Raw genomic sequence first — 11704 nt, 5'->3', positions numbered from 1 at the left:
AGAGAGAGAGAGAGAGAGAGAGAGAGAGAGTGAAATCCACCTTTCATCAGGGCCACATGTTCTGCTAGAAGCCTATATATAAAGACACGGAAGAAGGCAGCCTCTGCTCTTTGCCTGCTTGCCATCCCCTCACTGGTAAGTCCATTCCTTCAATTACACTTCAGCCTGCTTTTTCAGGATTCTGGCATCCTGAAGACCAGCTGAGCCATCCAGCCTCAGGAACTGCACAACTACAAATTCTTAGACCTTCCATTTATAGGCAAACCATTGTTGGATTGGCTAGACCACGGTCATTCTAATAAATCCCCTTATACATATAAAAAGATTCACTCTATAAACTCTGTTACTCTAGAGAACCCTGACTAATGCAGGATCCTATCTCAAAAAAAAAAAAAAAAAACATAAATAAATAGCATGAAAATACATTTTTGTCATTACCCCAAGAGAGAAACAGTATTCAATTAATACCACTGAGTATCTTTAGAGAAATAGTAGAAATCTTAAACTCTACAGCAAGTTCCTGAAATACATCAAAGTATTAATTGTTCTGGAGCCACTGTCTGATAAGTAGTAAACACACAACTGAAGACAAAAGAAAATGGTTTTAAACTGTAACATGAAAAATATAAAAGTGGAGAACTTTGAAACGCTGTGATACACCAGTGTCCTGTTCATCAAAATTTAACTGAGAAGCATATTTGCAAAGGAAATTACAAGAGGCAGTAACTTTCAAAAGAATTTATAACAGGTCGGTCAAGCTACATGAGCAAAGTTGGGAAGCAACATTCTATGAAGCCAGATGTCTAGAGTTGTATGGCCCTACCACTTACTATCTGGACAACTCTGGAAAGACAGGCTGTTTTTTAACATTAGAAACTTATTATTTAAGCCGGGTGGTAGTGGCGCACGTCTTTAATTCCAGCACGTGGGAGGCACAGGCAGGCGGATTTCTGAGTTTGAGGCCAGCCTGGTCTACAGAGTGAGTTCCAGGACAGCCAGGGCTATAGAGAAACCCTGTCTGGAAAAACCAAAAACAAAAAAAAAAAAGAAAAGAAAAAAAAGAAATGTATTATTTAAAGTGACAAATATTTAATCAGTAAAAAATAAACAAACAAATAGTCATAGAATGTGTTTTTAACTAGGTCCAATGGTATGTGCCTTTCGTCCTAGCTACTAGGGAGACTGGGATAGAAAGATCACTTTGACTCCTGGAGCACAAGGCTAACCTAAGCTACCCATGGAGACTACATCTCTCAAAACAGGGAAGAAAGAACATACATATTCCTACTGTAATATACCTAAGAAATGGAAAAGGTTATGATACTATACTGGCAAGTCTTATGTCAACTTAACACAGACTAGAGCCATTGGAAAAAATGCCTTCATAAGCCTGGACAAGCCTGTAGGACACCCTCTTAGTTAATGATTGATGGAGGGCCCAAACCACTGTGAGTGGTTCACCTCAGGGCAGGTGATTCTGGAATCTATAAGAAAGCAGCCTGAGCAAGCCATGGGGAGCAAGATAGTAAGCAGCACCCGTCCATGGCTCCTGTATCAGCCCCCGCCTCCAAGTTCCTGCCTTCTTTGAGTTCATGTCTTGACTTCCTTCATTGATGAACAGTGATGTGGAAGCCAAATAAACCCTTTTCCCCCCACAACTTTTTTTGGTCATCGTGTTTCATCACAGTAATACTAGCCCTAACTAGGGTAATACCTAAAAACCTAGTTGATATCTATTAATGAAAACTCCACTAGAGACTAACTCTCCACAAATGAAGGGTCACATGGTTTATAGACTGCTGTAAGTCCATGACTTACGTATGTCTCGTGTTCTGTTGCCTGCTTCCTACTTTTCACACTTTTGGAAGTTTTAGTTCAGTGTACCATTAAGAAAAAGATAGTTGGGCTGGAGAGATGGCTCCATGGTTAAGAGCACTGACTGTTCTTCCAAAGGTCCTGAGTTCAATTCCCAGCAACAACATGATGGCTCACAACCATCTGTACAGCTACAGTGTACTCATATACATAAAATAAATAAATAAATCTTTAAAAGAAAGAAAGAGAGAGAGAAAGAGAGAAAGAAAAGAAAAACATAGTTACCATTCGTGGAGGTACATACTTATAATCCCAGCATGCAGGAGGATTCTATCAAGTTTTCTGTCAGTCTGGTCTACATAGACAGAACCAGACCAAGTAAGTATACATAATGAGAACCTGTCTTAAGACAGAAAGAAAGACAGGGACAGAGGAAGGGAGGGAGGGAAGGAGGAAGGGAGAAAAGGAAGGAAGGAAAAAAAGAAAGAGACAGGAAGTGCAGGAGAAAAAAGATGGAACTGAGGTAATATTTTTGTCAGCAATGTGCCTGGCATGCAAGCTTGACAATCAGGCTTAAGTCCCCAACTCCTGCATGAAAGCTGTGCACCTGAACCCCAGTGCTAAGAAGGCAGAGACATGAGGATCCCTGGAGCCTGCTGGCCAGCCACTCTAGCTGAATCCACCAGTTCCAAGTTTAGTGACAGATAAAAATAGACAAAAATATGGAGGGAAGGAGGGATAGAGGGATGGATGCCCGACAGTTGTGGTGCACACCTTTAATCCCAGAACTCAGGAGGCAGAGGCAGGTGGATCTCTAAGTTTGAGGCCAGCCCACTTTACACAGAGAAACCCTGTCTTTAAAAAAAAACAAAAGGAGGGGGAGGCAGTCATATGGCTCAACTGGTAAAAGAACTGGCTGACACTCTGATTTCAATCCCTAGAATCCACAAAAAGCTAGATGCCCTTTATCCGTAATCCCAACACTTCTTCAGCAAGCTAGGATGCAAAAAGAAGAGAATCTCCCCAAAGGGCAAGGACCAGCTAGACTAGACTACATAAAGCAGACAAACATAAGAGAAGTGGTAGTGGAAGAAGAGGACCACCCCTCAAAAATCTGCCCTCTGACCTCCACACCCTTGCCTGGCATGCTCACCCGTACTTACATATACATGCTCACACACAACAATGAAAAAATTATGTTAAATAGGTAAATAAGGTGGAGAGAGACTGAGGACAACACTAACATCAACCTCTGGCCTACACACACATATACATACATACACTAATGCACAAATACATACATACACACATACAGACATACATACATACAAGAAAAAAGTTACTATCAACTTTCTGCACAGACTGAATGAGAAACCAATGATGTGAACTAAAAAATGTGTTTACTTTTAAGGGTTTTTTTTAATTAATGTTATAAAAAGCTTTTGTAAAGTTAGATAAAAAGGAGAGACAGGTGGATTTCTAAGTTCAAGGCCAGCCTAGTCTACAGAGTGAGTACAGGACAGTCAGGGCTATACAGAAAACCCTGTCTCAAAAAAAAAAAAAAAAGTTAGATAAAATGGAATAAAAGCCACTAGTGGAAGGTTAGCCATGAATATTTATCAAGACCAGTGACTGTTGTGTCCTTGAGGAAAGCAAGGCCTATACCTGCTTAGAGATGAAAACAACGACACATTAATTCATGTGACAGATATAGTCCTGAAAAGACTAATCCTAAAAACCAAACTGTAGCAATCTATATATCTAACTTCTCAGTATCTTGGTCTCCTAATCTTTGAAATGGCACATATATATTAGTTTATTTAGAGAAGAGCTAAATAATAAGGCCACTTGGGCCGGGCAGTGGTGGCGCACACCTTTAATCCCAGTGATTCCTGTTTGGTCATCTACCCTAACACAGCACACTGTAAAGAATAGAAGAGTCTGAATCTTCCTGCCAAAGAATGTTGTGTTTTCACACAGAAACAACTAAGTATGGTCTACAGCACTACAAGACTTCTGTACACCATCCAAACTACAGTAGGGTCAGAAAGAGAAACCAAAATTAAATTTTAAAAAATTCGTTCTTTGAGGTAAAGGAATAGATGAATTTGCGTTTCATCTGGAAGCTCACTGTCGAAAGTTTCAAACACACAAAAGATCCCCAAAATATTGAAGCTGGAAGATGGATACCAGAGCTTATTATATTACACTATTCTAATATATATTTTTTCAATAATATATATTTCAATAATATATAGTTTCAAAAATATGTGTATATATATATGTCTGTCAGTATATGGAAAATCACAATATAATAATTTAATAAAGAAAATAAAGAAATAAAATATGGTCTAAAGTTTTATGCTTCAAAAGTAAGTGAATTTCACCTATACCTGTTTTGTCATTCTAGAATCTGTACTGTAAATAACTGGACTAATAGTAAAGGCCTAATAAAGGAAATAATTAACTGCCTGGAATAAAACAAGTCTAACCTTGAAAATACAGAGGCAAAAAGGATGGCTACTAAACAGTTATTACAACTACTGTACATCTATATCAGTGTTATCTTCTAACACTGGTTGAATGAGAGAAAATTACTTTAAAACCAAACTCCTTTTTGATTCTTTTAAGTTGATAAGCAACAGAAAATTGAAGTCTAAAAGGCTCCACTAAAGCTAATTTCTAAAAATGGAATGGAGAATAAAAAGAAAGTATCTCCTATCCACTTAAAATAAGTCACTGCCCACCACAGTACAATGAACAACTTCCAATGACCACGTTTGTTTCAATGATAAACACAAATTTACAAAAACATCAGCTCATACTGTGGCTGCCTCTGACCTCTGTCAAATTGCCATTTAATTATCACAAGATTACCCTAAACCCACTCCAAAATTTAGCCTTAGTTAATTATTTCTAAAACTAAAAGTAGCCAAATTTTTTAAAATACTAATTTGAAATAAGTTAGCCAATATCAGCACTATGAACATGAATTCTGTGTTTAAAACTTATTATAGCAAAACATAACTTAGGCAAAGACTTACATTAGCTCCCAAGTCCAAAAAAAAGTCGCTTATTTAAAATATTAAAGAGAAATGCAAGCTTAAACATACACTCCAAGAGGAAAAAAGTTACAGCCAGATTCCCCATTGAACACCTGACCACACACACACACCCACACACACCCACACACACCCACACACACACACACACACAAATATACTTCCACATCAACACTTGCTTCCTTAGCACAAAAATGACCTGTTCATTCAAAACCTGAAGCATCAAATTTTGCATAATTCTCTTTAAACTTAAATGCAAGTAATTGCTTCATTTAGGTCAAGCAGAATTTTGTGTCTATCCGTGGAAAAAGCCATTGGTTTGAGGGAAGCACATGACCCCGGCCAGCTTCGTCTTGTTCCCCGACTCACCGAGAAAAGTATATGCTTATAAAATATTTATCCACTTACCAGGTTAAAGACAGTTTCTACAATATCCCTATTGGACACTTCTCCAACTTCAACCAACCCAGTGAGCACAGCGAATTTCATTCGGATGCCCCTGATGGGGAGCCCCGGCTTCAGAGACAGCGCACCCCCTTCCGTAGGGGTTTCTTCTTTCCCTCCACCTCCCCCGTCATCACCTGTTGGTGGCCGGGAAGGGGCACGATTGTCTTCACTAGCCATTACTAGTTCACGAGTAAGGACAAGTCAGAGTCACCCTGGGCCAGCAGTCGCTGCACCACACACGCAAACACTAAACCAAAAAGGGTCTCGGCTGCAACTTGAGGAGAATCCCCAAAAAGCAGGAAAAGTCCTTGGCGTCGCCCTCCTCCTCTTGGAGAATGTGTGTCCAATCTCTCTCCGGGAGGCTGACAACAACGCCAAACCCTATTGGAAGATTAAACATTGGTTAAATAGGGTAGGTCGGTCGTGGGATTTTTTTTTTTTTTTTTTTAGGGAGGAGAGGGAAATAGTTACTGTCTGTCAAATAAGTTACTAAGGGCACCCCAGGGCCAGCCGGCGGCTCTCCGGAGCTCCACCGCCGGTTCCGCCGAAGGCGGGTCCTCCAGGCCGGCGAGCAGGTTCACGCCTCCCCCACCCCGCGCAGGGCAGGTGCACCGCGGGGAACCGTCGCGGGGCGGAGGAGTGGGGCCCCCCGCGACCCCTGAGGTCCAAAGTTCCTCCTCACCCGGAGACTCCGGCCTCGTCCTCACCCCCGGCCGGGGCGCAGCGAGACGGAGGTGGCGGCTGAGAACCAGGGCAGGAAAAGGCGGGGGAAGGGGGCGGTGATTCTCCTTAGCGCTCGGCCCAGGGGGAGGAGTGGAGCACCTCGCCCGGGCACCTGAGCCTCGCGGAGGAGAGGCAGGGAGGCGTGTGCTGGGGCGGGAAGGCAGGCCCGACGCGACTGCGGGGACGGGGCGGGCGGGCGGGCGATGCGGGGAGAGAAAGGTCAATGCACCTGGTCGCAGCCTTCAAGTTTCCCTAGTCCGCTCCCCGGGAGCCCGCGACTGCCTAGCACTCCACGGTTTCCGAGGCCGCCCCACCCCTGCGCTCAGCCCTTGCAAAAGCAGCTACGGCGGGCACGGGCGACGCCGCGGCTCGGGCCCGCTGCGGTGGCCGAGGATGCTACTGCCACACGGATCGCCGGGCCACGGCGCGCGGGACTACCCCTGTGCCTCCTGAAGCTGCTCCTCGCCGCCATGACAGCGCCGAGGGCCGCCGGGCGCGGCGTGCGCGTGCGCGAGCGCGCGGGGTGGTGGGGCGGGCGGGCGAGCGGGCGGGCGCCCAGGCGGAGGCGGCTTAGTAGGGGACGTGCGGGCGGGCGGGAGGGCCCGGGAACCGCGAGTGAGTAGGGGAGCGGAGCACGCGCTCGCCGGAGGTGCCACGCAGGCGGGGGCGCGCCTCGGGAGCGCGCTGCCCAGGTACAGCCGCGAGCGGCGAGCCGCGCGCTTTTTCCCCCCACCACCACCACCACCCGCACTCTCACCCCGACTGTGCTTCGGGGAACGCGAGGCGGGTGTTGGGCAACAGCGGGTCTCTGGGCGCGGAGGCAGCCCGCCCGCCCCACGTTGTCAAGGTGTCCTCTTGTTGGACTTGGAGAAGGACACCTAAGGGAATGAAGAGTCGTAGAGGCGGCGGCGCTAGAGCCTCCAGGGAGCGGTCTCCACCCCAGGCTGAGCTCAGCTGCTGCCCGCCCGCCGCGCTGGCGGAGACTGGGAAAGATTTCCACTGGGATGCCCTGGGCAGCTGCCGCGCTCGGCTCGGAGGGGAGGGACAGCGACTGGGAGGATTCCTTGCCTTGCAGCTGCCGCCCCAGCAAAAGCTCTGCCACATTCTAAGGAGAAGAGGATTCATTCCTCAGACAGCTGCTTTGGAGCTGTGGAGGCGGGATTCACGGGGCCCTGGAACTGGGGAAAGGGGGTTCCTCTCTGTTTTCCAGTGTGAAGTTTGCCTCATTACGGATGCTTTTTTTAAAAAAAAAATAGATGAGGGTTTGAAGCCAGTACAGATTGTCATAGTTTAATACTGTCACTCTCGTCACTGCTTCTGATAGTGGCAAAGCATCAATCCTGGTGCTAAAAATTTCATTTCCTAAAAATGAAAGTGAAGCCAAAAAAAAAAAAGGATGAAGTAAACAAAGTACTCTGAAGGAATCCAAAAAAAACTTAGATGAGTTTAAGAAATGAAATGGTTCACTGCAAAAGGAATTATTTGAAACATCCTTGAAAAATCGAGTTTTAACTATCACGCAGATACTTGAGAGAAGCAACCTCAGAAAAGATCCTAGCAACGAAGTGTGTTTAGTAGTGCACCTTTTTTAAGTACTCAAAAGGATGTGTCTTAAAAGAAATTAGGTTGTCTCAAAATAGATTTACAAATTCCAGAGATAAAGTAGACATTTTTCTAATTCTGTGAATTGCTGATTTGTGAACTTTTAGGGTTAGAAGCAACATCACTGGCCTCCTGTTGCTGAAGTCCCTGAAGGAGGAAAAAACAAAAACAAAAACAACTCCTGGGATCTCAGTGTGTAAGTCTGAGATAAGGGAGTGAGATGTCCCTGCAGGATCAAGAAAACATTCACTTGACCTTCTTGACCTTTTACCAATTTCTGTTTTGAATGTGGGAGCCATGATTAGGCTACCAAAATCATCTGGTAAGATTTTGCTTCCTTGGATTTGGGCAGATAGTTCAAGTTACTATATCTAGTTTATAGGCACTAATAATTTGTTGATAAATACCTTCCAATAAAAGAAGCAGATGAACCAAGAGTCCCAGGACAGCCAGGGCTATTCAGAAAAACCCTGTCTTGAAAAACCAAAAAAAAAAAAAAAAAAAAAAAAAAAAAAAAAAAAAGCAAATGATGGCAAGAATGAAAATGGTCACAGTCATACCATTTACAAGTCACACTGTCTCAAGGATCCAGGCTAAGGTGTGTGTCTCATGCATTTTTGAGATTATTGGTAATGCTCTTTTACCTGGGGAAACAAAAGTAGCTACAAGCCATCTATCTAACTATTTCAAAACAAATTACATACTTTAAAAAAAAAATTCATTTTCCAGCCCTTTTGTCACCGCCTGCTTTTCTTAGGAGTTTTACTGCAGAAAGAAGCACAATGAATGCAGAAGAGGAACCTCAGGCTAGCCCAGCCCTGGTTAAAGTACAGTCCCTGTAGTTTGCCGTTTAGATGAACAACATCCTGAGGGATACTTCAGGCTAAACTGCCCATCAATTCATAAGCTCCTTGATATAATGTACACTGTAAATACTTTATCCTATACTAACATGGATTGAATCAAACACTGAAGTGACCTGCTCTAATTCTCCCTGAAAGCTCTTGCTACCATTTGAAGAGAGGAAAATTCTGCTATCATGGATATTTTAGTATAAAAACAGTCTTTTTATCAGTTAGATCTAATGGATGTTTGTCTAGTCAAAAGCCTCCATATGAGCTACCCACAGGTAGGTTTATAGTACAGTTTGAGCGGTATCAGACACACAAGGAAGGAAGGTGGGGAGGAGAGAAAATGGGGAAGTGGTAGAAGGAGGAAAATGGAGCAGGAGTAAGCTTCCCTTCTGCAAAGTCAGGTTCCAGTTTCTTGTTGCCATTTAATTTGTATCTATCTGATATCAATGCCTTGGAATTAAGTCCAAAGATTTTTTTTTTATAATTTTCTTTATCTTAAGCATACATCAAAACCATAGCAGACAACAAAAGAGAGAGAGAAGTTGAGTGAGGTGGTTCTGGTCTATAATTCCAGCTAAGGCTTGATGATCTCAAAGTCAAGGCCTACCTGGGCAAGTTAATGAAACCCTATCTCAAAAAAAAAAAGTTTTAAATGCATTGGGGGAGCTGGTAAGTTGACTCAGAAACTAGGAGCACTTGTTACCACCATGTGTTAAGAGGGAAGGGATTCAGTTCCCAGCACCACCCTGGTGTCTCACAACCATCTGCTACTCCAATTCTAGGGGGATCTAACACCCTCTTCTGAACTCTGTGGACAACAGGCATGCCTGTGATATATACATGTGGGTCAAACACTCATACACACAAAGTAAAAATATTTGTTTTTAAAAAAAAAAAAAAAACAGTTAGGAATATATATAGCACAGTGGTAAAGAATGCTTACCTAGCATGTGTGAGGTCCTGGGTTCAGTCCCCAGTACAGAGAAGAGAGGAGGGTGAATTCAAAACAGGAAGCTTTTTGCATAACTCAGAAGAACTCAAGCAAAAAGAATGTAATTTCATACTGAAATCAAAATTATTGATCTATGAACTCTTACCTACATACAAAGAAAAAAATGAGAACAGAGATGAGATGGAATTTTCTTTTCTCAGAAAAACAATCCACTAGATTGTAACTTCTTGGCATTTTGTAAATATATAGGTTAAAAGATAACTTACAAGGAAAGTACGGGCTATGTGACTGGCAATGTACCTGTGTGTGCCTCTGGATTTGAATTTCCACTATTCTTTAACACAGTTTATGAAATCATAGGCTGAAAATCCATGTCTCTAGCTCGCTGCTTCTGGTAAGAAAGGCAAACAGTCTTTAAAATTATTTCTTAAATTACATCATTCCTACCCTCCTCTTCCTTCCAACTTCTCCCATGTCTCCCTCTCATTCCCTCTCAAATTGAAGACCTTTTCTTTTTTAATCATTGCTGCACATGAAATCACTGAGTCCATTTAGTGTCGATCATGTGTACATGTTTGTAGCTGGTCAAGGGAACAGGAATTAGCTTTCTCCAGGCCTGAGCCCTCTGGGAGATTATACAAACATTATAAATAAAACTTCAAAAGTTAGTAGCACTTATTACTGACTTTTGTTTTGTTGATTGGTTTAGTTTTAGAGACTTTCTTGCTATGAAGCCCAAGCTGGTCTCAAACTTGCTCCAGTCTTCTTTCAGCGTCATGGGTGCTGAGATTAAAGTGTATACACTACCACACCTCCTAAGTAATGTGAAAGTAGGTAGCTCATGTATCCTGTTCCTTCCTGATAGTACTACCCTGACACATCACTTCAACATTACAACTCTTTTTTCAGTGTTGGAGATGGACCCAGGCCCTTGAGAATGCTAAACAAGAACTATCTCTGAGCTACAATCCTGTAACCACTGTAATTTATACAAGCGCATATCACTAGAGAAAGTAACTGCATTTGTCAGTTTTAGTCTGAAATCCTTGCCCAGCTGAGGTCTCTGAGAGACCAAGGCTTCCTATGAAAGGAGATGTTTATTCTTTTCATTCAAGGAATAAGACTAGATTCAATAAGAAGGCAAGCTGAGCCAGGCGGTGGTGGCACACGCCTTTAATCCCAGCACTTGGGAGGCAGAGGCAGGCAGATTTCTTCAGTTCGAGGCCAGCCTGGTCTACAGAGTGAGTTCCAGAACAGCCAGGGCTACACAGAGAAACCCTGTCTCGAGAAAAAAAGGACTGGAAAGTAAACTATTTAAAATGCTTGCTAGTCTCCAAGTGGAGGAGAAAATTGTCTGCATATGGTGATGTGCTTGGGACCCGAACTACTAGAAGAAACCACATAGGAAAGTACCAAAACCCATCAGCCAACATCCCAAGCTGTTTATTTGGTAAACAACTATACCAAGCCCCTGCTATGTGAGTAAATCCATCTTGAATGTTGTAGTCACAGCCCTGAGAAGACCACAGCCCTAGCCAACATGTATCAGAATTCATACAGAACCTGTTGACCCACACAGAATAGTAAATACTTGCTGATATAAGCAACTGGGTCTTGAGTTATTTGTCATCTAGCCTGAAGACCAGACATCAGGTAAAACAAATTCTCAAGTTTTGAGTTACCATCACTTTGTCCAGAGGAAAAATGTTCAAATACTGCAGGTCATAGCTATGCTGCAGTTCATAGTCCCTATAACAGGGCCTGCATGTTGCAGAAGGTCTTCACTATGTTTAGTCACAGAACAAGAGAAAGATGATTTGTATGGAATCACATTTGGGGTTACAAGGTTGAAGAATTTGGCACTAGGATTTCCCTCCTTTCTAAATGAGAACTGGGTTTAGTTTTATTAAAGGAAACTCCCATCTCCTTACAAGTACTCCACGCTATTAGCTCTGCAGAGAACATACATTCTCAAAGACGCTAAATGAAAAGGAAGAAAGCATTGAGCAAAGGAGAAGTATCTACTCTAATTAACAGCAGATGCACATTAGCTGAACAGCACATCACAATAGGCTGCTCCTCGCCGTTTAGAATGTATCCTATAAGGCACTGGTTCTCCTTCCTAACACTGCAACTCTTTGATACGGTTCCTCATGTTGTTGGGACCCCCAACCATAAAATTATTCCTTTGCTACTTCATAACTGTAATTTTGCTACTGTTATGAATTGTAATGTCGATATCTGATATG

At 43.0% G+C, this 11704-nt stretch overlaps 1 protein-coding gene across 6 annotated transcripts in view; it reads right to left on the bottom strand.

Moving 5' to 3' along the window:
* Window positions 1-6548, bottom strand: part of Lrba (LPS responsive beige-like anchor protein) — a 547775-nt gene extending 541227 nt beyond the window's left edge. The window contains exons 1-2 of one of the 6 annotated variants that reach the window (XM_031374244.1): window positions 6007-6548; window positions 5286-5705 (exon numbers count right to left, since the gene is read on the bottom strand). In XM_031374244.1, coding sequence (XP_031230104.1) covers window positions 5286-5501 — 216 coding nt within the window. In that variant the 5' untranslated portion in view covers window positions 5502-5705; window positions 6007-6548. Of the gene's footprint in view, window positions 1-5285; window positions 5706-6006 lie in introns of those variants that run through there. The other 5 variants (XM_031374245.1, XM_031374247.1, XM_031374249.1 and 2 more) reach the window with 5 other exon arrangements.
* Between the last annotated feature and the right edge of the window lie 5156 nt (window positions 6549-11704).

The sequence above is a fragment of the Mastomys coucha genome, unplaced genomic scaffold (assembly GCF_008632895.1).
Source record: "Mastomys coucha isolate ucsf_1 unplaced genomic scaffold, UCSF_Mcou_1 pScaffold16, whole genome shotgun sequence".
NCBI classification, from domain to species: domain Eukaryota; kingdom Metazoa; phylum Chordata; class Mammalia; order Rodentia; family Muridae; genus Mastomys; species Mastomys coucha.
Note: the sequence above shows the minus strand (reverse complement) of the source record. Positions and strands in the feature narration are given on the sequence as shown.